This window comes from Gymnoscopelus braueri (genome assembly GCF_963280865.1).
Source record: "Gymnoscopelus braueri genome assembly, chromosome: 15".
Classification (NCBI taxonomy): Eukaryota; Metazoa; Chordata; class Actinopteri; order Myctophiformes; family Myctophidae; genus Gymnoscopelus; species Gymnoscopelus braueri.
The window spans coordinates 9,024,271-9,047,421 of record NC_137620.1 but is presented as its reverse complement, the minus strand read 5'-3'; the positions used below and the strand labels follow the sequence as shown (position 1 = coordinate 9,047,421).

The 23,151-nt window shown below is 40.5% G+C and overlaps 2 protein-coding genes across 2 annotated transcripts in view; one reads left to right on the top strand and one right to left on the bottom strand.

The window, feature by feature from the left end:
* Window positions 1-3,611, bottom strand: part of focad (focadhesin) — a 110,195-nt gene extending 106,584 nt beyond the window's left edge. Inside the window, exon 1 of the mRNA XM_080451202.1 lies at window positions 3,567-3,611. The gene's annotated coding sequence lies outside the window, so the exon portion shown is untranslated. The remainder of the gene's footprint in view (window positions 1-3,566) is intronic.
* A 7,298-nt stretch (window positions 3,612-10,909) lies between these two features.
* mllt3 (MLLT3 super elongation complex subunit) overlaps window positions 10,910-23,151 on the top strand; it is a 102,847-nt gene continuing 90,605 nt past the window's right edge. Inside the window, 2 exon segments of the mRNA XM_080451216.1 lie at window positions 10,910-11,046; window positions 13,973-14,153. Of these exon segments, the coding sequence (XP_080307342.1) occupies window positions 11,035-11,046; window positions 13,973-14,153 (193 nt within the window). The 5' untranslated portion in view covers window positions 10,910-11,034.

The following is a 23,151-nucleotide window of genomic DNA, read 5'->3' as shown; positions in this document are numbered from 1 at the left end:
ATTTTTAAAGCGAACATTTGTAACCCAAATCTTTGCTTATGGGGGTCCCTGGAACAAAACATTTTGAGATGGGGGGGGGGGGGGTCCACGGCCAAATACATATAATTTTGGGTGACCGTTGACCTTGACATGGAACAGGTTTGAGCACCACTGATATTATAGCAACATAAGTTTTGAACTGTTAGGAGTAGACATTTGCAGAATCCCCCAGAAGCAAAGATTTGAGGTAAAAACGCTTTAAAAAAACATATATATTCAAAGATTTGGAAGGAAAAAAAACAGGATTTTTCAAAACAAATAGCAGATCTACAAGCTCGATCTATATGAGCTTGTATATCTGCTATTTTTCAATAGCCAAAGTATAAGATAATGGTTAAAGCGGTTACAATCACAGATATGCGTTCCCGGTCTTAATGGGTTCAGAGCAAACACAGTAGTTCATTCCTGGATGTAAAAAAAAAAGCCTTGACAGCTAAACTCAGCTCTAAACTCTTACTGTCTAACTGGTCTATACACCAAAAACCCTTCCAGTTCTTTCCAGAGGACCCAATGTATTTACTTTGCCACGTCCCCCCAAAAAACAAAAGCAGAGCTGGGGGGGGGGGGCTCCTGTACTGCCAGCTCTGCATTTAGCAAATAGAAGAGGGGACAATGAGTGGAACATTGTTGAGCCCCAGCGTGCTTTAGAAAACACATGACTGTGGCTTTACTTGGCCGCATGCATGCATGCATGCATGCATACTGCATTAGCCCTGTCTGCTGCAAAGCGGTCTGAATATGCTCTATGCATAGCAGCCATATTGTGAAGAAATTCACAGGTGTTACCAATGATACTAATTAAGGCTCTGTTCCATTTAGTGTAGCACAGTGGTTCTCAGACTTTTTAATTTCCACGACCACCATAACTCTGAGATTGTACAAATGGAACCATTTGGTTCCATTTGTACACAGTTACACACCCGTAAGAGGCCATTTGGAACCCCCTCATGGAACCATGAGCACCCTGACTCTGTTTGACCAGAATGGAACAGAGCCTTCATTAGTATCATTGGTAACACCTGTGAATTTCTTCACAATATGGCTGCTGTGCATAGAGCCTATGAATGGGCTGGACTGGACGGTAACAGGACGTGTGGGCACTAAGGAAGGAGGAGAGGGCACCGCAATGTAACATTTGTCACAAAAATGGCACGATTTAAAAAAAAAATAGCAGATCTACAAGCTCGTAGCGTGGCACTCGGTGCCGCGCCATGACATTTTACATCGAAGTGCCCACTCTTCCTTAGAGCCCACTCTTCCTGTATCCGACAGGAGCAGTGGAGGTAAACAGTATATACTTAATTATCTGCAGTGGTGTAAAGTAACTACGTACTGTATTAGAATTTTGAGGTATTTTTTTACTTTACTAGAGTATTTCCAGTTTTCATTACTTTTGCTTCTACTCCACTGCACCTCAAAGGCAAATATTGTACTTTTACTCCACTACTTATCATTTGAAAACTTTAGTAACTAGTTACTTTATAGACTGATTATTATTACAAAACACATATTAATCACTTCAGCCCTATATACATTTTGGCCATTTGAAAATAGCAGATCTACAAGCTCACAATCTGCTATATTCAAAAGATCTGTATACATTTTATATATTTGAAAACTTGTGAAATGGGACATTCTTCATAATGAGTACTTTCTACTTTTGGTAATTTAAGGCACATTTTGATGCCGATACTTTTGTACTTTTAATCAAGTAAATGTTGAATTCTGAACTTGTACTTGTAACAACAGACTATTTCTACAAAAGGTTATTGAAACTTTTACTTCAGTAAAACATGTGAGTACTTCTTCCATCACTGAATCACTGTGGCTTTTTAATAATAATAATAATAATAGAAATTTAGACCAGATAGCACAGCAAGGTAGGTAGCATAGAGCTGTTATGATTATTGACCATGGACTGGGGGGGGGGGGGGGTTCAAGGGGTCCCACAGCTAAATTATTGATCATTAGAATCCATATTAAGGCTTTAGAGAAAAGCAGATTGCCAAAAACCACCAGGATTTTCATAGACAAGCTTCAATAACATATTAAAAACTAAAAGATTTTGGGTGGAGTGGGTCTTTAGAACGGATGGGTCTGTAGCTCCTAGAGAGGGTACAAACGGAACCAAATGGACCCATTTGCAGTGGTGTAAAGTAACTAAGAACTGTACAATTTTGAGGTATTTTTTACTTTACTGGAGTATTTCCAATTTTCAGTACTTTTACTTCTACTCCTCAGAGAAAAATATTATACTTTTACTCCACTACAATTATTTGAAAACTTTAGTTACTAGTTTCGGCCATTTGAAAATAGCAGATCTACAAGCTCACATCGACGCATTGTAAGCTTGTAGATCTGCTATTTTCAAAATATTTTTTTATACATATTGAACTTGTGAAATGGGACATTCTGCACAATGAAATCTGCACAATTTCTACTTTTGGTACTTTAAGTACATTTTGATACCAATACTTTTGTACTTTTACTCAAGTGCATTTTGAATACAGGACTTTTACTTATAGCCGAGTATTTCTACATTGCAGTATTGATACTTTTACTTAAGTAAAAACAAAATGAGTACTTTCCCCACCCCTGGTTGTTGTTATAGAACCAAACAAGAGAAAATAGCAGATCTACAAGCTCGTAGCGTGGCACTCGGTGCCGCGCCATGACATTTTACATCGAAGTGCCCACTCTTCCTTAGAGCCCACTCTTCCTGTATCCGACAGGAGCAGTGGAGGTAAACAGTATATACTTAATTATCTGCAGTGGTGTAAAGTAACTACGTACTGTATTAGAATTTTGAGGTATTTTTTTACTTTACTAGAGTATTTCCAGTTTATTACTTTTGCTTCTACTCCACTGCACCTCAATTTTGAGGTATTTTTTACTTTACTGGAGTATTTCCAATTTTCAGTACTTTTACTTCTACTCCTCAGAGAAAAATATTATACTTTTACTCCACTACAATTATTTGAAAACTTTAGTTACTAGTTTCGGCCATTTGAAAATAGCAGATCTACAAGCTCACATCGACGCATTGTAAGCTTGTAGATCTGCTATTTTCAAAATATTTTTTATACATATTGAACTTGGGACATTCTGCACAATGAAATCTGCACAATTTCTACTTTTGGTACTTTAAGTACATTTTGATACCAATACTTTTGTACTTTTACTCAAGTGCATTTTGAATACAGGACTTTTACTTATAGCCGAGTATTTCTACATTGCAGTATTGATACTTTTACTTAAGTAAAAACAAAATGAGTACTTTCCCCACCCCTGGTTGTTGTTATAGAACCAAACAAGCTAGTCACATCACTGTTAGCCACATTAGCTCAGCTAGCCAAGTTATAGCTGTCAACCTCGTATTAAGTCACTATTAAGAGCATTTAACGTCAAACAGATGATTATTCGTGCAGTTTTCTGCAGTCGGCTGAACGCACGGTGCGCTGTGAGGCTGTTAAAGACATTAAAGTCATGTTTTAAGGTTATTATGTGAGTTCAGTGAGCAACTTTACCTGTTTCATCCACTACTGTCTGTCTGTGAATGAAACACATGGAGCTACGGCGAGCAGCGAGGGTCACAAGGAACAAACGCGCAACAGAAAGTATGGCGTGGTCAATGTTGTCAAGGATGATAATAATAATAATATAATCATAATAATAATCATAATCATAATAGTAGTAGTAATATAATCATAATCATAATCATAATCATAATAAAATAATAATAAAATAATAGTGCTTTTACTTTACTCTACTCCACTACATTTCAGAGGCAAATATTATACTTTTACTCGACTACAATTATTTGAAAACTTCAGTAACTAGTTACTTTTGATTTTTTTTCTTTATACGTTTTGAAAACTTGAAATGGGACATTCTGCATAATGAGTACTTTTACTTTTGTACTTTAAGTATATTTTGATTCCAATACGTTTGTACTTTTTGGATTTTGAATTCCGGACTTTTACTTGTAACAGCGTATTTCTACATTGCATTATTGATACTTTTACTTAAGTAAAACATTGGAGTACTTTTTTCCACCACTGCCACCCCTCCTGCTGGTGGCCAGTGGCCAGTACTGGTAGAAACCTATAGGGGCCTCTCAGTCTCCAAGGGCCCTGAGCGGACTCTGGGATGTGGTCAAATATGTTATATTGTGTTTGATGTTATCTTGGGTGGAGTGTGGCGAGATATGTTGTCTATACATACCACACCACACAACCCTTATGTCATTATATGACAGGAGAACAGCATGTCAGGCATTGCGTTCACCTCTCCAACATTGTCCAGCAGCAAACCCAGGCTGACCTTACAGCGGGGCAAGTTCAAGTTCAAGTTTAAGGGAATTGTTCACCCCAAAAAAAAACGTATTTTCTATCAATTGCACACCCGATGAAGCCTTGAATTCATGGAAGCCAATCATTTCATTACCGGAGTAAAGATGCTAATGTATCCGGTAGGAGACACAAAGTAGACTCTTTGTGTCTCATACCGGAAATACATGACATACAGTCATCAAATTAATTGGCTTAGGAATGCCAAAAAATAAATAAAAAATCCATGAATTCAAGGCTTCATGGGGTGTGTAATTGATAGATAATAAGTTTTTTTGGGGGGTGAACTACTCCTTTAAGGGACTTAAAAAGGTGCTGTACGCGATACAGTTTTTTGCTAAAATAAGTGTTAAAGCTCTATATTCTCATCTCAGAGTCATTGCGTGTTTGTGCAGTAGGGTCTCCCTGTCTCTCCAGCTCTTTAGTAAACAGAAAATACCTATACATTTTCAGGTCAGGCTGACAATTTCATCCAATCAGGAGAGAGAACACATACAGGATAAACAAGAGAAATTGGAAGTGATCAACAAATAAATAAACTTTTAATTCGAAATGAATAAAATATATAAAAATATATATTTTATACATCATAAAGTCTGTTCCAGGGACCAGAAATTGACCTGTAAGTAAATCTGTGAGTAAAAATATATATATATTTTGGATTTTACAGTGTAGGTGTGGCCCCAGAGATAAAGCAATAAATGGAGGTCTGTGTGGCCTTGTGCATTATGAAATGAATACATTAAAAAGGTTGAGAATCACTGAACTGAACTAGCCTATAGGCTTCTGAAACCCCAATCTATAGCCTATTGTAAAAATCCTTAGTGCTTATTTAACTCACAGAATGCATGCACTGACTGCACTCTCTGAGTTTAAGACCTGTAAGGACCCCTGGTGGTCCCCGGATGTGACGTTGAGAAACAGTGTCTTAAAGGTAGAGTACGGTAAGTAAGTGATGTTTTGGTTAAAACAAAAGGTTAAGCATTATATTCTGATAGTACTCATTGCTATAGTGTTTGTTCAGTAAAAGGAGTCTCCATGTCTCTCCAGCTCTGTATTAAAGAGAACATACATGCAGGTTGGTGACAGAATGTCATCCAATCAGGAGAGAGTATACCCATTTATCATTATCAGTGTTCCAATTCCAATTTTGTCTGCTCATTCCTTTGTGTTTGTATCCTGTCCTAGTTCTCTATCCTGATTGGATACAATTGGTATCCCGACCTGAAAATGCATTTTCTGTTTAATAAAGAGCTGGAGAGACATGGAGACTCCTGTTACTGAACAAACACTCTATAGCAATGAGTATCAGAATATAGAGCTATTTAACACTTTTTTTACCAGCATTTTTTACCAAAATTGAAAATGACTGACCCTACCTTTACAGTTCAGTATAACAGACGTTATGTTAGGCTATTATACTTCTTGACCATCAAGTTAGGTGAGCAGCATTTAAGGGAAACCTCAGAGGATTAACAGCGCCCCTGGTGGTAAACTCTGTGCACTTCACTAATCATATTCCAGTCCAGGGGCTTTCAACCCTTTTAATATCAAGGTCAATTATTTATGTATTAGGCATTTGAGCCACGGACCACCGTTTGAGCCACGGACCACCGTTTGATGGGATTTAGACTCTCTGACCCAAGATATAGAATATTTTGTTGTCATTGGATAAGATTTTGTCCACAATTCCATTCTGTATTATGTTGGTACCATAGGAGAGATGACAGGCAAACGTTGATCAAAATAACAATTCTTTAATTAAGTAATGCAGATGTTTAACAATAATTTAACTCTTGAGAGTGTAAAATGAAACCATATGGGTCCATTTGGTTTCATTTTACGCTCTCAAGAGTTAAAGATCCAACTACTAAAGGGTCCATTTGGTTACCAATACCAACTCTCCATCATTTAGATGGGGACCACCTGGAACCTCCTCAAGGTGGTCCCTGGACCACTGGTTGAGAACCACTGATCTAGACTGGCATCTACAATTGTGTGTCCTGACTTTTGATTATTTTCAATTTTGTCATATAGGATGAAGTAGCCTGTAAATGCTGTGTTATAGTGCAGGGGTCTTAAACGTTGTTCCGGCCCTTTAGCTGACATGATAAACTAAGTAGGACCCCCCACTACATATTATTGTATAAAGTTGTGTTGCACATTCAACTTTTTCATAGATTTCATAGATAGCTTCATAGACTTGATGGACAGCACTGTCATCATCATCAGTGTGTATGTTCGATTCATGTTTTTTGTTTGACACATTATCTTTTCTATTAAACGGAGCGACGACTTCACCCATTTTCAACCTATCTTCATATAATAGGTCCTCACTAATGCTCATTATGGAGCCATTTTTTTCTATTCACTCTGTGTCCCAGAGGAGGGCTGTGGACAGTTCAGAACCCTGGCTACCAGTGACATCATCGATGGAGAATCTAAGCTAATAGAAACTGCATGGCTTTATATTCCTGAAAAGTTAGCATGCTATAATGGAAGCCATTGTTCTCGTGTTAATACAAATCTAAACTAGAAAATGTGCTCCTCGGAGCACAAGTCTCCGCCAGCAGACCCGTGCTATTTTAATCAAATGAAATCACTTAACCTATCTTTAACCATAGTTTTCTGGGAATGTTCTAATTCTTACTTAAAATAGAACATGTTACTGTTCTTTGTTAAAAGGTGAATGTTAAAGTAATTTATGTACCCCTGAGATGAGGAACATAAAGAAATATTTATTGTCAAAAATATGTTCTAAAAGCACATTTTGCCAATAGGCTGGTGAACCTCTTGTGTTTTTCAGGAATTTGAAGGCTATGTCTGTGAATAACATTGTTTGTACATTTTGTTGTGATTTGAATATGCCAGCATTAACCCTTTGTTTTTGGAATGTTTGACCGCGGCTTTGCCGTAGGGATATCTGAATTTGATCTTTGACTTGTTGTGCTTCCACCATGTACTGAGCTGCCAGGAGATAGTCTATGTCTTTAGCAAAACGGCCATCACAATGCAAAAGGCGTTGGTTAAAATATTTTCTGTGTGTGATGTTTTTTGCTCTTTCTGTTTTTAAACCACCGCGGCCATAAGGGTACTTTGATGGGTTTGCCAACTCTTCAAACGTGTCGTCTTGGTAGAATGAAATTGTTTTTTGGTGTTCTGCAGGGGCGACTGAATATGTAGTGTCTGCATCTAAAAAATGTTCTTCTTGAAGCAATGTGTCATATGGGAGTCCTCGTAATTGACTGGTTTGTTCAAATGCTTGTCTGTCTTCTTCATCTTCATTGTCTTGAACAGTTTCAGCAGTTGATTGGTGTGTTTGATCGGTGTTCTCAGAGGGACACACACATTTGTACTGGAAGGTACTGTTCCAATCAAGACTGATTGATCCTGTCTTACCTCACTTCAAAAAACATCAATATCTTTTTGAAGTGACACACCTATTTATAGGATTTTATTTCGTCATGCGTCTCGCTAGCCAATCAAAAGCATTGGTGACAACATATTGTCACGTGTCACGTGAAGTTTGACCAATGTTAGCTTGGCTAGGGGGGGGGGGACACACAGCGGGACAGAACGAAAACATACTCTCCACCTACGACGGAGACAATAAAACATAAAAAAAAAAAAAACATCTCCTTAACGATGATGTCACTGGTAGGCGGGTTTCTGAAGTGTCCACAGCCCTCCTATGAGACACAGACCAAGTAGAAAAAAACATTTTATCATGAGCATTAGTGCATTAGCATTAGTGAGGACCAATTATATGATGATGGTTGAAAATGGGTGAAGTCGTCCTTTAATATGTTGAATTCATGCAATGAGCATTTTCAGAGTCAGACATTTAACAACTTAAAGGGATACTTCACTCTCGGGCCGGGGACACATTTAAAAAAAATATTAAAAATAAATGAAAAAAGTTATGGAAAATTCATGGCCCCCTCACACATTAGTAGGACACTGCGTGTCGTGAGGGGGCCATGAATTTTCCATAACTTTTTTCATTTATTTTTAATATTTTTTTTAAATGTGTCCCCGGCCCGAGAGTGAAGTATCCCTTTAAACCCTCAAAACTTTGTCCTTCCTTGGTCTGCTCTTTTTTGCCCCTCACGCTGCATTATGTTGTTGTGAGCTTGTAGATCTGCTGTTTTCGGCGAGTTTTCCCACCAGAACAGGGATGCTATAAGACAAAAAGTTCCTCCTATCACACACTTAGACTTTTTGGCGGCCCCCCCTGTAGTAACTCTGAGGACCCCCTCTTGAATACCCATGCAAACTGGGAGTCGGGACCCCCAAATTATTTTGGGGGGTCCCCAGTTGATTAGTTAATGTGCAACATTGTTTTCTCACTCAACAGTAAACAAACCAATAGGTTAAGTGTGCAGGGTATAGATCTGCACATTTCCAAAGTGGCACTGTAATGACCTTTAAGCCCTTTTTAATACCAAATTGACAAATATTATGTTAGACAGAGGAAAATAGCTGATCTACAGTACAAGCTCACAACGCCTTGCAGTGCAAGGCGTTGCGAGCTTAGATCGGCTATTTTCACAATATGAATCTGGAACCGAGTCAAACTAATGTAATGCCTACAATTCCAAGTGCTTGTCAGGGTGGGGGGGGGTCCCCAGTTCAAATATGATTATTGTGGGAGGTCGCGGCCTGAAAAGTTTGGGAACCACTGCTCTATAGCAGTGTTAATTTTGACAGGAAATTTTGATTTAGTTTAGTCATAGTCTTTTGAATAAAATGTCATTTAGTTTTAGTCATATTTTAGTCATCTGAAAAGTGTTAGTTTTAGTCTAGTTTTAGTCGACTAAATATCGTAAGATTTTAGTCGACTAAATGAAATCTACAGTTGATGTTGTCGACACAAATGTATTTTGGCGGTGCCTTGATGGCGTTGTAATGGCAGATTTTACAATTGGTTGCATGCTTAAAATAGCCAATCTACCTGTTGTGAGCTTGTAGATCTGCTATTTTCAGAGCGCAACACCCAAGCGCGACCAAACATAAAATGGCTTGTCTTTTAGTTCTACTGGATCTCTTCTCCACTAGTCCCTCACTAACATTTTAGTCTAGTTTTTATTTGTTGACGAAATCGTCTTAGTTTAGTCATCATAGCTTAGTTTTTATTTAGTTTTCGTCAGTGAGAAAAGGTAGTCAACGAACATTTTTCGTCATAGTTTTAGTCGACGAAATGAAGACAGCTCTATAGTGAAATAACCTCTCGTTGTCCATATGATTAAGACACCACCTGACCATGATCCAAGAGAGACTATAGGGGTCATTCATGTCATGAGCATTGGTCCAGGGCCACCACACATCTCAAGCTACAGTGACCCAGAACAAAGGCACTGTGTCACCTTGATGATGAGTTTGGATACAGCAGCTTGTCAGCTGTCAAAACCAACACTTCAAGGTGCAATTTCAACTCTTTTTGAACTTCTTCTGCACAAAAGTATATAGCCCTATACAGAACAAAGTAGTGTGCGTGTATTGTTCACTAACATGAACTGATTATTTTATGGTATTGATTCTCAAACGTTTTCATGCCAAGTATCCCCAAATTATATGTGGAATTGGCCGCAGACCCCCATCTGAAAATGTTTTGGCCCAGAAACCCCCAGAAGAGAAGATTTGTGGGGGGAAAAAAAATCCAAATCCAAATTAATCCACATTTTCCAAACACATTCAAGTAAAAAAAAAATAGCAGATGTACACGCTCCCTCTCTGCGTGAATATGGATAAAGTGGTTAAAATGTTTGTGATGCTGTATTAACGCATTTTGCCCCTGGGGGTCCCCGGACCACACTTTGAGAACCACTGGCCGGGGTTCTCAAACTTTTTCGTGCCAAGGACCCCAAAATGTATGCACAGCCACAGTCAGATGCACAAGTTTGTAGGCTATATCTGCTATTTTTTAATGGGGGTTCCTTGGGGGTACTGGGGGTCCCCTCAAGGAACCAGGGTCCCATATACCACTGGTATAAGGGACTATATTTTGATGCCAATACAAAAGTAACATTTTAATGCAGGAATGTTATACACTGTGGTATTAATACTTGTACTTGAGTAAAAAAAATAGAAAAAAGAAAAACCAAAGAAGGTCTACTTCTTCCGCCACTGAATGATAGTATATTAATTTAGGGAAAGTTGTGGGCTCTTTCATTGGCTGTCTAGGTGGTTCACCACTCCCCTCACACACGCACACACACGCACACGCACACACACTGACACACACACACACACACACACACACACACACACACACACACACACACACACACGTACACGCGCGCACACACACACACACACACACACACACACACACACACACACACACACACACACACACACACACACGGAGAGAGAGAGAGAGAGAGAGAGAGAGAGAGAGAGAGGAGGAACAGCGCATGCGTTCTTGTCTTGCTTGCATTCGCTCCTCTCTCTCTCTCTCTCTGAGGAGGAGGTGGGGGGAGTCAGTCAGTCAGTCAGTTCAGTTCAATCCAATCAAGGAGGCAACACAGACTAGAGAACCATGTCCTCCTCCTTCTCTCTCTCCTCTTCCTCTCCTCTCGTTCGCGACTCCTTCTCTATGAAATAGTAGCGGCTTCATAACGGCTCCTCCATAAAGGATGAGATGATGGCCACTAAGGTAAGTCTCGATCTGTACATGGGGGTCACCACGACACCAAGGCAAGCAGACGGACACTATCGCTACAGAGTGTCCGTCTGCTTGCATGCAATGTGCGTAAAGCAAAGCGCACCACTGTCTACCATGCATGCAGAGACAAGAGACGAGAAGAGATGTTAGAGCCAAGAGAATTCAGGTGTCTGGAATCAGCCAGTGGTGGAAAAAGTACTTTTTTTTTTACTTAAGTAAAAGTATCAATACTATAAAAAAAAATCACTTGAGTAAAAAAAAGTACAAAAGTATTGGTATCAAAACGTACCAAAAGTACCAAAAGTAAAAGTACTCATTGTGCAGAATGTTTTCAAATGCATAAAATGTATAAAAATCTTTTGAAAATAGCAGATCTCTTTATGATCTTATTTATATTTATATAGATATTATTATCTCGTTAATGTATGTTTTGTGATAATAATCTAAATCTGCAAAGTAACTAACCAAGCTGTCAAATAATTGTAGTGGAGTAAAAAGTAGGCTACAATATTTGCCTCCGAGATGTAGTGGAGTAGAAGTAAAAGTATTGAACATTGGAAATACTGCAGAAAGTGAAAAATACCTAAAAATTGTACTTAAGTACAGTACTTGAGTAAATGTACTTAGTTACTTTACACCACTTGAAGCAGCCAGTACAAAAATAATGACACTGTTCAAATTGCATGTAGCCTACGACTGTACCATTCATAAAAGTAATCTTCATAATAAATGAAATCAATGAGACTCAGGCTATAGCATTGACTCGGGAGACTGCAGAAAAAAGGGACAGTCTGTCTGATCGCTTGTTGCAAAGCGCACAGATCGCAGATCTGTATATTCCCGAAAAATGTGCACGTTTTCGCTTCGTTCTCCAGCAGCGTGTCTGTTAAGAGACCGTAGAGACGTGTTGTTTGTTCAGTGTAGCCTACTGTACTGTGTGGTGGTTTGGTTTCCATAGTTATTATTATTGATGCCTCTATTTTCCATTCGGTGACATTATTATGTGTGTCTGTGTCGGCGAAAATGTGTGTCGTGGATTTTTGGGATTGGGAAGAGATCCAATTCATAGCCTAGTATACAGTGGTTCTCAACCTTTTCAGGCTGCAACCCTCCAAAATGATTATATTTGAACTGGGGACCCCCCAAAATGATTATATTTGAACTGGGGACCCCCCCCCCCCCAAAATGATCATATTTGAACTGCGGGACCCCCCAAAATGATCATATTTGCACTGGGGACCCTCCTAACATAATCATATTTAAACTGGGGACCCTCCTAACATAATCATATTTAAACTGAGGAGTCGGACCCTCCTAACATAATCATATTTAAACTTGGGACCCTCCTAACATAACCATATTTAAACTGGGGACCCTCCTAACATAATCATATTTAAACTGAGGAGTCGGACCCTCCTAACATAATCATATTTAAACTGGGGACCCTCCTAACATAATCATATTTAAACTGGGGACCCCCCCCCCACCCTGACAAGTACTTGTAATTGTAGGTGCAGAGGCATTACATTTTGTTTGACTCGGTTACACAGATAACTATTGTGAAAATAGCCGACCAAAGCTATTTATATTCATTCTCTTCACTTGTTTTTGTAAAACATGTTTAGGGGTTTATTATGTGTTCTTATACTGGTTTGTTTTAAGTCAGAAAGAATGCTAAAGATGCTAAATGCATCGTTATTATGGATGGACACCCCAATATGTTTTTTTTATTCAATCTCAAGTCAGTCGGTTTCTTCTTACTGTTTACAAATATGTGGATTTGTTTTGGTTTATTGGGGTGTCTAGTTAGTGCCTGTAGGATAGATGCTGTTTAAGGGGGGAGATGAGTCTAAATCTTCTAATATTGTTCCTTGTTAAAACCCATTAAGACCTGATACTTCTAAATCCTACCATTTTTTTGAAAAAAACGTAGGTTGTTATATCAGTGGTGCTCAAACTATTTCATGTCGAGGACCCCCAACATTATATATATTTGGCCACAGACATCTCAAAATATTTTGTTCCAGGGACCCCCCAGAAGCAAAGATTTGAGTTAAAAATGTTCGCTTTAAGAAATATATATTCAAAGATTTGCACACATTTTCACGATTTAAAAAAAATAGCAGATCTACAAGCTCATAGTGCGGCACTCGGTAGATCTGCTATTTTTGAATAGCCAAAGAAATCTTAAAATGTCACAGATGCTTTCCCGGTCTTAAGGGGTTAAATGTTGCACATGGAGCTGTCCAGGTGAAGCTAGAGCTTGTTTGTATACATCTTCTAATATCGTTCCTTTTATAGAGGTGCTCCGATCGATCGGCCATCGATTTTAACATAAATCGGACGATTTTCACTCCAAATGACTTGATTGGTGATCGGCAATTTACCCGATCCGGAGAAACCGATCTTTTTATGACCGAGCTGCACCGTTTTCAGTGGTATAAAAGTCAATCAGATAAACATAGTATAATATCGCTTAGCATCTTTGTGACAGGCCTAGACATGCTCAATACACAAGACAATACACAATAAACAGGACAACATATAGACACATTGCCTAGTGGGAAACAACTCTCAGTCTGAATTTTCAATTTTGAGACGCTCTAACATGGGGTGGAAGCTCGTTCCACAGTTTGGGAGCTACAGCGGAAAACACAAACGGTTTTGACGTAGGTTTTCACATATAATAATTTTGGAAATATTAGAATTTTCCCGTTACGCACAAGATCGGTATCGGCCGATCGTGAGAGAAAAAAATATGTGATCGCCGCGATCGGTCCCAAAAAACCTGATCGGAGCAAACCTAGTTCCTTTATTAAACGTTGCACCATGCAGGGAGCTGTCCAGGTTAAGCTAAAGCTTGTTTGTATAAATATTCTTAATATCGTTCCTAATTAAACGTTTGCCCCACACACAGGGAGCTGTCCAGGTGAAGCTAGAGCTCGGCCATCGCGCCCAGGTCCGGAAGAAAGCCACGGTGGAGGGATTTACGCACGACTGGATGGTGTTTGTCCGCGGGCCCGAGCACAGCAACATCCAGCACTTTGTGGAGAAAGTGGTGTTTCACCTGCACGAGAGCTTCCCCAAACCAAAAAGAGGTAGGAGTCCATTTTGCTGTCACACCTGTAGTGTACTGTACACACACACCACCATACTGCAGTGCATTTGGTCTACAGCAGTGATTCTAAAGCATTCATTTCATCCACGTTTCATCCAGTTTGATGTTATGCTTTAGGCCTAGCCTCGCGTGGCCAGACTATATCACTGCGTGGATATGAGTCTAGTGCTTCTAAAAGGAAGTTTTTTTCCCCAAGGGGCGGGATCAAAAGACCAGTGTTGTAGTGCTAATTTTGGAAGTGAGGGAGCGCACCCCCCCCCCCCCCATGATTAAAAAATGTAAGAACATTTAAAAAAAAAACATATATACATATCTTTCAGCAGTTAGAGAAGTGAGGGAGCGCCGCTCCCCCGCGTCCCCCCTCCACTACACCCCTGCAAAAGACTGGCTCTGGACGCAATTGGTTAGACCTACAACAACCAACTACCAATTACAGTCTCCCACATTTGAATACTGGACCCTGATTGGTCACCACAGACCGGGAGCAGGAATTGGTTTTACAACGGAGCGGTGCCAGACACAAATCGCAGAGGACAAATTTATTTTTGCACTGGCAGATTCGTCTGGTCCCAGGCTACTTTAGGCCAGTGGTTCTCAAACCTTTTCATGACTCCCACATTGATATGTATTTGACCGCAGACCCCCTTCTGAAAAGATTTTGTGCCAGGGACCCCCAGAAGAGAAGATTTGTGTCAAATAATTATTAAAAATGTTCCAAACATTTTCAATATTTATTTCAAATATTTTCAAAAACAGCGGATACGCAAGCTCACAGCGCGTCACGCGCTGTGAGCTTGCATCTCCGCTGTTTTTGAATAGCCAAGATATACATGGATAAAGTGGGTAAAATGATTGTGATGCTATGTTAACTACTTTTGATGGGGACCCCCTGGAACCCTCCCCATGGACCCCTACTTTGAGAACCACTGCTCTAAACTTCGTAAACTGGTCCTGAGTTGTCTCTGCCCTTGAACCGTTGACGCTGGCTTTCAAAATGTAACCGTGAAAGTGTACAAATGGAGGAACACAACCATTTGGTTATAATTAACTATGAGTTGTCTCGCTGGTGGGACTCCTGGAACTCCCTCAAGGACCCCTGCTGGGGGTCCCCGAACCTCACCTTGAGGAGAACCCGTGCTATATTCCATCTAGACTCTTGAGACATGCTTGATTCAAGATTCATTCATATGCTATCATGGTGATTATTGCTGATCATGGTGATCACATCACTGTGATTATGTCACAAATCATTCTAATGATGTTTAATCGTATTCTTTATATCAGTGGTTCTCAACCTTTTGAGCGACTGCCCTCGCTCCCTGTGCGTTAAGGATGTGTTAGATGTTTGGGTTGATTGATTGAATACCTTTATTAGTCAGAAATGTTAACCGCACGTGGTACAATAAGACGTTAAGGCTGAAAGGGATAACACAAAAAAAAGTCCTGGGGACTTGTTTCCATTGTGGTCCTATGTATTCAATTCATCAAGTTACCAGTACGCGAAGAACAAGGTGGAAAGAAACGAGCAGAACTAGTTTTTTTTTCATATCTTGACCTGACCTTCCAGTGAAAAGAATGCTTTGTTCCATGAAACGGTTAACAAATCAACGTGTGTAGCCTTAGCGGTGAGGTGGGTGAAAAAGAGGGACCAAGCATAGACCCCTGGGGGACCCCGGTCAACGAAGTGTATATAAGGGGTTTAAGTTAAGGCAGTGGTTAATGACTTGAACCCCAGCATCCCCATTCTGGGGGCGAACGCTGGACAGAAAACGGCAGATCTACAAGATATCGTCTCTGTCGGGTGGAAACCTCATATGTTCAAAACTGTTACTTTTCTGGATTTAAATTCAAAAGCCTCAAAAGTAGCAGATCTACAAGCTCAAAACGCGTCGCTTCGCGCCACGTTTCGAGCTTGTAGATCTGCTACTTTTGATACTTTTGTGTGACGCTGTAGTATGATCAAGTAGTTGTTGTCTGTCCGACAGACAGCAACAATATGAGCTTGTAGATCGGGTGTTTTTGGTAGAGATTTGGTGTAGACGAGAGTGGGGGAAAAAAGTGTACCAAGTACAGTTGCATCTCAGGTCGGTTTGAATGAGAATAAAGGGTTGAAGTGGTTGAATTAAACAGCGATGGCGTTTACTGTGTATGTACGTACGCACACTTGCTGATATAGAACCCATGTGTAGCGAGAAAAATGGTCAATGTGGGCCCTTGTGGTCTTGTTTGCTCGCTCAGTGTGTGTGTGTGTGGCAGAGAGAGAGAGGGGGGGAGAGAGAGAGAGAGAGAAAGGGCAGTGTTGCCATGTCTGCTTATTATAAGCGACTTTGGTCTTGTTTTTCTGTGAAGTCGCTTGTAAATATTGGTGGTTGCAGGTTTTTTTTTGGGCTTGCTTCCGAAATGTTGTTTAAACCAGTGGTTCTCAAACATTTTCATATCATGGACCCCCAAATGAATATGTACTCGTCCCTATTAACCCCCGCATATGAAAATGTTTTGTACCGTACCAGTCAGATTCTTGTTGTTAGAACGTAAAATAGCCTACGTATACAGCATATAGGTTGAGGTAAAGTAGTTGCTTCTTTTGGGGCTTGTGTTTTCCTAGACCTGCTTGCTTATTTCTCTCTCAAACTCTGGCAACACTCTGAGAGAGAGGGAGAGAGAGGGAGGTATGGTGGTGGAGGAGTGTCTGGCGGCAAGGAAGGGATCAATTAAAATATTTTGCTGGTTTTGGAATTTCGGACCCCCTCCTGCTCTCGGCGGCGTTTGAGGTTTCTTTGGCGTGACAAGCGCTGGGAAGCGTGCCAAGGGTCTGTGCTTCTCTCTCTCTCTCTCTCGCTCTGCCGGGGGGAGAGGAGAGAGAGAGAGAGAGAGAGAGCAAGAGAGAGAGACCCTGTCCTATTGTAATTACACGGGACTCGGATTGCAGGAGGAACATTCAAAAAGCTTTTTTTTATATTGAGAACAGTTGTAAGATCATGCCGCCCTGTCTGTCCGTGTTTTTTTTCTCTCTCTCTCTCTCTCTCTCTCTCTCTCTCTCTCTCTCTCTCTCTCTCTCTCTCTCTCTCTCTCTCTCTCTCTCTCTCTCTCTCTCTCTCTCTCTCTCTCTCTCTCTCTCTCTCTCTCTCTCTCTCTCAGAGCAGTAGTTCTCAAACTTTGTCATGCCAGGAGGACCCCCACATTTGTATATATTTGGCCGTGGACCCCCTCATCTGAAAAGGTTTTGTGCTAGGGAGAGGGGGACTCCCAGAAGAGAAGGTTTCTGTTAAAATTTCGAAGTGACGTGCTGTTAAGCCAACATAGCCAACATATAAATGGATAAAGTGGTTTAAGATGATTGCGATGCTATATTAACTGCCTTTCCTGGGGACCCCCTGGAAACCCCCCCCCCCCCCTGCCACAAAGACCCCTGGGGGTCCCCAGACCCCAATATGAGAACCAATGGCTTAGTTTGCACAGTTGTAGACCTTTTTTTAAGCTCTTGTTACAGATTCTCCTTTCTATTGTCTTTATCGTAAAAAAAACGACCCTGAATTTGCTCTTATACTGTAATTTTTTAACCCATTAATAAGATCTGAAGCCGATTCTACAAATGTCTTCTAAATCCCAAACATTATTCTAAAAAACTGATGTTTCTATATCAGTGGTTCTCAAACTTTTTCATGTCAAGGACCCCCAAAAATGTATATGTATTTGGCCGCGGACCAAAGACCCCCAGAAGCAAAGATTTGAGTTAAAAATGTCCGCTTTAAAAGAATATATATTCAAAGATATATTTTCAAGATTTTTCAAAAATAGCAGATCTACAAGCTCCTAGCGCGGCACTCGGTGCCGCGCTAGGAGCTTGTATATCTGCTATTTTTGAATAGCCAAAGTGTAAAATAATGCTTTTTAGCTCAAATCAAAAAATGACACGGATGCGTTCCAGGTCTTAATGGGTTAAGAAAGGGAGTTTAAGTCGTCTTTAATTAATGTATTGAGGCAGTGTGTGTGAAACACGGTGTTACTTGGATTGAGTCCACGGTCCTACAGATCCGGGCACGTTGTCATTAAATTTTTTTACCAAGCGAACCTTGAATGGCCCAGTCAGTGTTAAGCCTGATGTATACTTCAGTTGCACGGCCCGGTGTTTGTTGCATGCATGCCGTAAATAGCAGATCTACAAGCTCACAACGCGTCACGTTGCGAGCTTGTAGATCTGCTATTTACTGAGCACGACGACACGGGACATGCAACTTGAGTATAGCTGAGGCTTTAACTGGATGATAGATAGGAGGGATAGATAGTAGCCTGAAACCATGCCAGGATGCCTGCAATAGCCTTGGTTCTTGTTCACTGGTGCCGGAGTACTTTTGTACTTTTACAGGGCTGACTGTAGCCCCCCCCCCCCCCCCCCCCCGCCGCCCTCCTTACAAAAGTCTTTTGACTCAGGTCTTTGTGATGTCTGGGGAGAGACTAGAGAGACGTTGTAAAAAAAAAAAAAAACGAAGCGACTGGTGCAGAATATCTGAACAAAAATCTTTAAAAAAGCTTGTATATCTGCTATTTTTGAATAGCCAAAGAAATTTCAAGTGACACAGATGCGTTCCAGGTCTCAATGGGTTAAAGTAAACCTGACTCTTACAACAAAAACAATCTTTTTCCTCCAAAAGAAGCAATTCAAGGTTTTTTTTTCTCCTCCGCGCCATCATTTGAAAGCGTGCGCAATTTGTAAGGCAAAAAAACTGGAGGCGAACCATGGCGTGAATACTCTAGCGATCGCTTTGTATTCGACACCTTTTGAATCTTTGCTGACTAATGTGTGTGGGGACCACAGTGTTGAGGTTAGCGTGGCGATCTGTCTCGCGAATGGATTTGTCTCCTACTCATTACTGGACTCGAACGTACATTAACGTACATGGTGACATGGATTATGTTATCATTGTGTGAGCTCTGAGCTTGCACATCTGCTATTTTTGAATAGCCAAAGAAATCTAAAACGCACGCACCGATATGGAATATCGACCATTATGTTCGCATCGACCGTTGACTGCCATCTGACGACGGTTCGGTGAAGAAGCAGTGGCAGATATAGCAGGGCAAAAAAAAAGGCTTTTGAAACTGAATTATTCACATATCAGGTTATATTTAAAAAAACATCTTTAAAAAAACAAATGCTTTTGTCTGACGCTGTCAGTGGTGGAAAGTAACTAAGTACATTTACTCAAGTACTGTACTTAAGCACAATGTTGAGTTTTTCAGTACTTTTACTTCTACTCCACTACATCTCAGAGGCAAATATCGTACTTTTACTCCGCTACAATTATTTGACAACTTTAGTTACTAGTTACTTTGTAGATTTTGATTATTATTACAAAACATACATTAACCACTTCAGCCCTAAATACATTTCGGCTATTTGAAAATAGCCGGTCTACAAGCTCACAATGCGTCGCGAGCTTGTTAGCTGCTATTTTCAAAAGATGTTTATACGCTTTATACATTTGAAAACTCTGCATAATGAGTACTTTCTACTTCTGGTACTTTAAGTACATTTTGATACCAATACTTTTGTACTTTTACTCAAGTACATTTTGAATTCTGGACTTTTACTTGTAACAAAGTATTTTTACATTGCAGTATTGATACTTTTACTCAAGTAAAACATTTGAGTACTTTTTCCACCACTGGACGCTGTAGTATGATCAAGTAGGGCGTTAATTTACAAAAAAACACAAAATGTTTGAATATGGAGGTAAGAGGTTTCTGCCTGACAACAACGATATGAACGACATGCCTATGTAAACAGTGTGCAGTTATAGCCCAGCAGTTTATAAAGTGTTACTTATGCCCCTTCCTTACTGGCCTTAAAGGGATAGTTCACCCCCAGAATGATCGTTTAGTCACCCCATGGAGACTCGAATTCATGGATATATATATATTTTTTTGGTCACATTCCAAAGCCAATAATTTGATGACCGGCAGTGGTTCCGGTAGGAGACACAAAGAGTCTACCGGAACCGCTGCCTACCGGTCCGCTGGTCATCAAATTATTGGCTTAGGAATGCGACAAAAAAAAATGAATTCAAATCTCCATGGGGTGACTGAACGATTTTTGGGGTGAACTATCCCTTTAAAGCAAGCAGTGAACTCTTCCAACATGTGAAAATTATCATTTTCTTTTGCCCTTAGTGGGGCCGGGGAAACACCTGAACGGAGACGAAAATTGGACGTAGTTTGCAAAGGTACATTTATCAACCTGGCTGCAGCACACCCTGATTTATGAAAAGGCCCCGGAATTGACGGACTTCAAACGTTTCTTTTCTTTTTTTTTTTTCTTCTTTGACGAGGAGATGCGAAAAAGCTGCGGCGTGGCCCTGAATGAATGAGTGCACGTCGACGGCACGCTGAGGATCTCCTGCCATATTCATTTTCTACCATGCCTCTGAGCAGTTCATAAATCAAACGCACAACCCCCCCTGTTCTACTACCTTCCCCCCTGATATGGACCTTACGACGCTTAACCCATTAAGACCGGGAAAGAATCTGTGTTTTAGATTTCTTTGGGCTATTCAAAACTAGCAGATACACAAGTTCATACTTGTAGATGATGAAATGATGAGCATTTTTGCAAATCTTTGAATACATGCATTTTTTAAGCGAACATTTTTTATTCAAATCTTTGCTTCTGGGCATTCTACAAATCCTTTCTAAATCCTAACAGTTTAAAAAATAAAAATAGAAATGTTGCTACAGTGGTTCCCAAACCTTTTTTCATGTCAAGGACCCCCAAAATGATATGTATTTGGCCGCGGACCCCCATCTCAAAATATTGTGTTCCAGGGACCCCCCCAGAAGCAAAGATTTGAGTTAAAAAATGTCACTTTTAAAAAATATATCTATTCAATGATTTGCACCAATTTTCACCAATTTTTCTAAAATAGCAGATCTACAAGCTCATAGCGCGGCACCGTGCCGCGCTATGAGCTTGTAGATCTGCTATTTTAGAAAATATAGCAGATTTATGAATATCTGCTATATATCTGCTATTTTTTAATTGTATATCTGCTATTTTTGAATAGCCAAAGAAATCTAAAATGACAGAGACGCGTCCCCAGTTTGAATGGGTTAAGAAGACGTCTTCTAAAAAAGGGGCCTTTGATGACTAGGTGGACCGAATGAGTTTTGGCTTTTTTTGCACACACACACACACACACACAGACACACAGACACACAGACACACAGACACACACACACACACACACATACACGGTCTCTATCTTCTTCTCCCAGCGCTGTAACCAGTGGTGGTACACTCCCGATGTGTTTTTACTTAAGTAAAAGTAGCAATACCACAATGTAGAAATACTCTGTTAAAAGTACTGGCTAGAAAACTCGAAAAAGTGCTCCTCGGGTCTCCGCCAGGCCAGGTACAGTAGCTTATTGTAGCTTATTGTGGCCTCCTGGTGGCGCTATAATAGGCCAATGTGAAAAGGGTGCCATTTCTTCTTAGGCCTTTCACGGACGGACGGACGGACGGACGGACGGACAGGGTGCAAAACATAGTCTCTGCCATGCCTTTGGCCTGGTGGAGACAAATTAGCTTGTGTGTGAGCTTGTATTTTCGAAAAAGCCGAAATATTGGGGCTTAATTGGTTACTATGTTTTGTAATAATAATCAATACATCTGGAAAATAAAAACTAGTAACTTAGTAGTAAGTTTTCAATTTCAAATAATTGCAGTGGAGTATAAAGTTTTAATTTATATCGAAAAGGGGAAATTCTCAAAGTAAAAGTACTTTTATCGAAGTACAATAAGCTACTCTGACCGACTTACTTACTTCCAATACTTGAGTAAATGTACTTGGTTACTCCCCCCCCCCCACCCCCCCCCCAGACCCAGTCAGTGCTGATAAATGTAACGCGGAGCTGCCCGCATCACTATATGGCCTCAAGCGCAGCGGGAAGATACTTAGCGTTCAGTAAATCTTAGGAGATGACACATGCCATGAGATCCTTCCAAATCCCCCCTATGAAGTGTGTGTGACTTATGTGTTTTTACATGGTGACAAATTGCCAGCCTAAGTACTTCCTGTGAGCTATTAGGGCCTTCAAAGGAAACCCCTTTGGAGGGGTTTCTAGTTGAAACATACCCCCAAGTAGGAATATAGATTATAGCACAGAAAGAAAGGCCAAAAGGGTGTCTTTTTTTAGAGGTACAATGAGCTTCAGGAGAATGTTTTAGAATAAACAGTGGTTCTCAAAGGCCCCCTTTTCCGCCAGTGGTTCTCAAAGGCGCCCCTTTCCACCCCTTTAGAACCGGTTCCGTTCTCTTTTTTTGTGTTTCCACTGAAAATTAATTGTTTCAGAACACTAGAAGTTGGTTCGGAACTGGAACCAAAAAAAGCTGGGAACCAAAGTGGGCGTGTCACTATTCTACAGGTTGGAAGATGCAGATATGCGATATAAACAATGGCAAAAGCAAGCAAAAAAGCATCATAAAATGTTAAGAAAAGTGAAATTGTAACTGCCATTGACGATTGAATTTCTCCCGTGAAATGGACACTTCGACCGTTCATATTCGACACTTTGCTGGCCAGGCCTGGAATCGAACCTGCATGGGGCAACTGGGGACTCCTGCCCCTAATTACAATGGTTCTGCTTTAAACTGGTGGAAACGCAAGACGGTTCACTGCCGGTTCCGTGAAAGCACCAATCTAGAACGGAACCAGTTCTAGAACCAAAGTTATTTTGGTGTAAAAGGGGCCAAAGTGGGGTCCAGGGACCCCCCCCACCCACCCACCCCAGAAGTTCTTGAGGAGGGGGTTCCGGGGGGTCCATAGTTAGGAACCAAATGGACACTTACAGGTTTGTAACTGTCCGTGGCCAAATAGCAATTTCAAACTGGGGGTCCTTGAAAAAAAAAAAAAAGACTGGTCAAGCAAGCCAAGTTTAGTCTATAGAGAGAGTCTGGTTGCGTTATAGACAGGCTTGTGTTT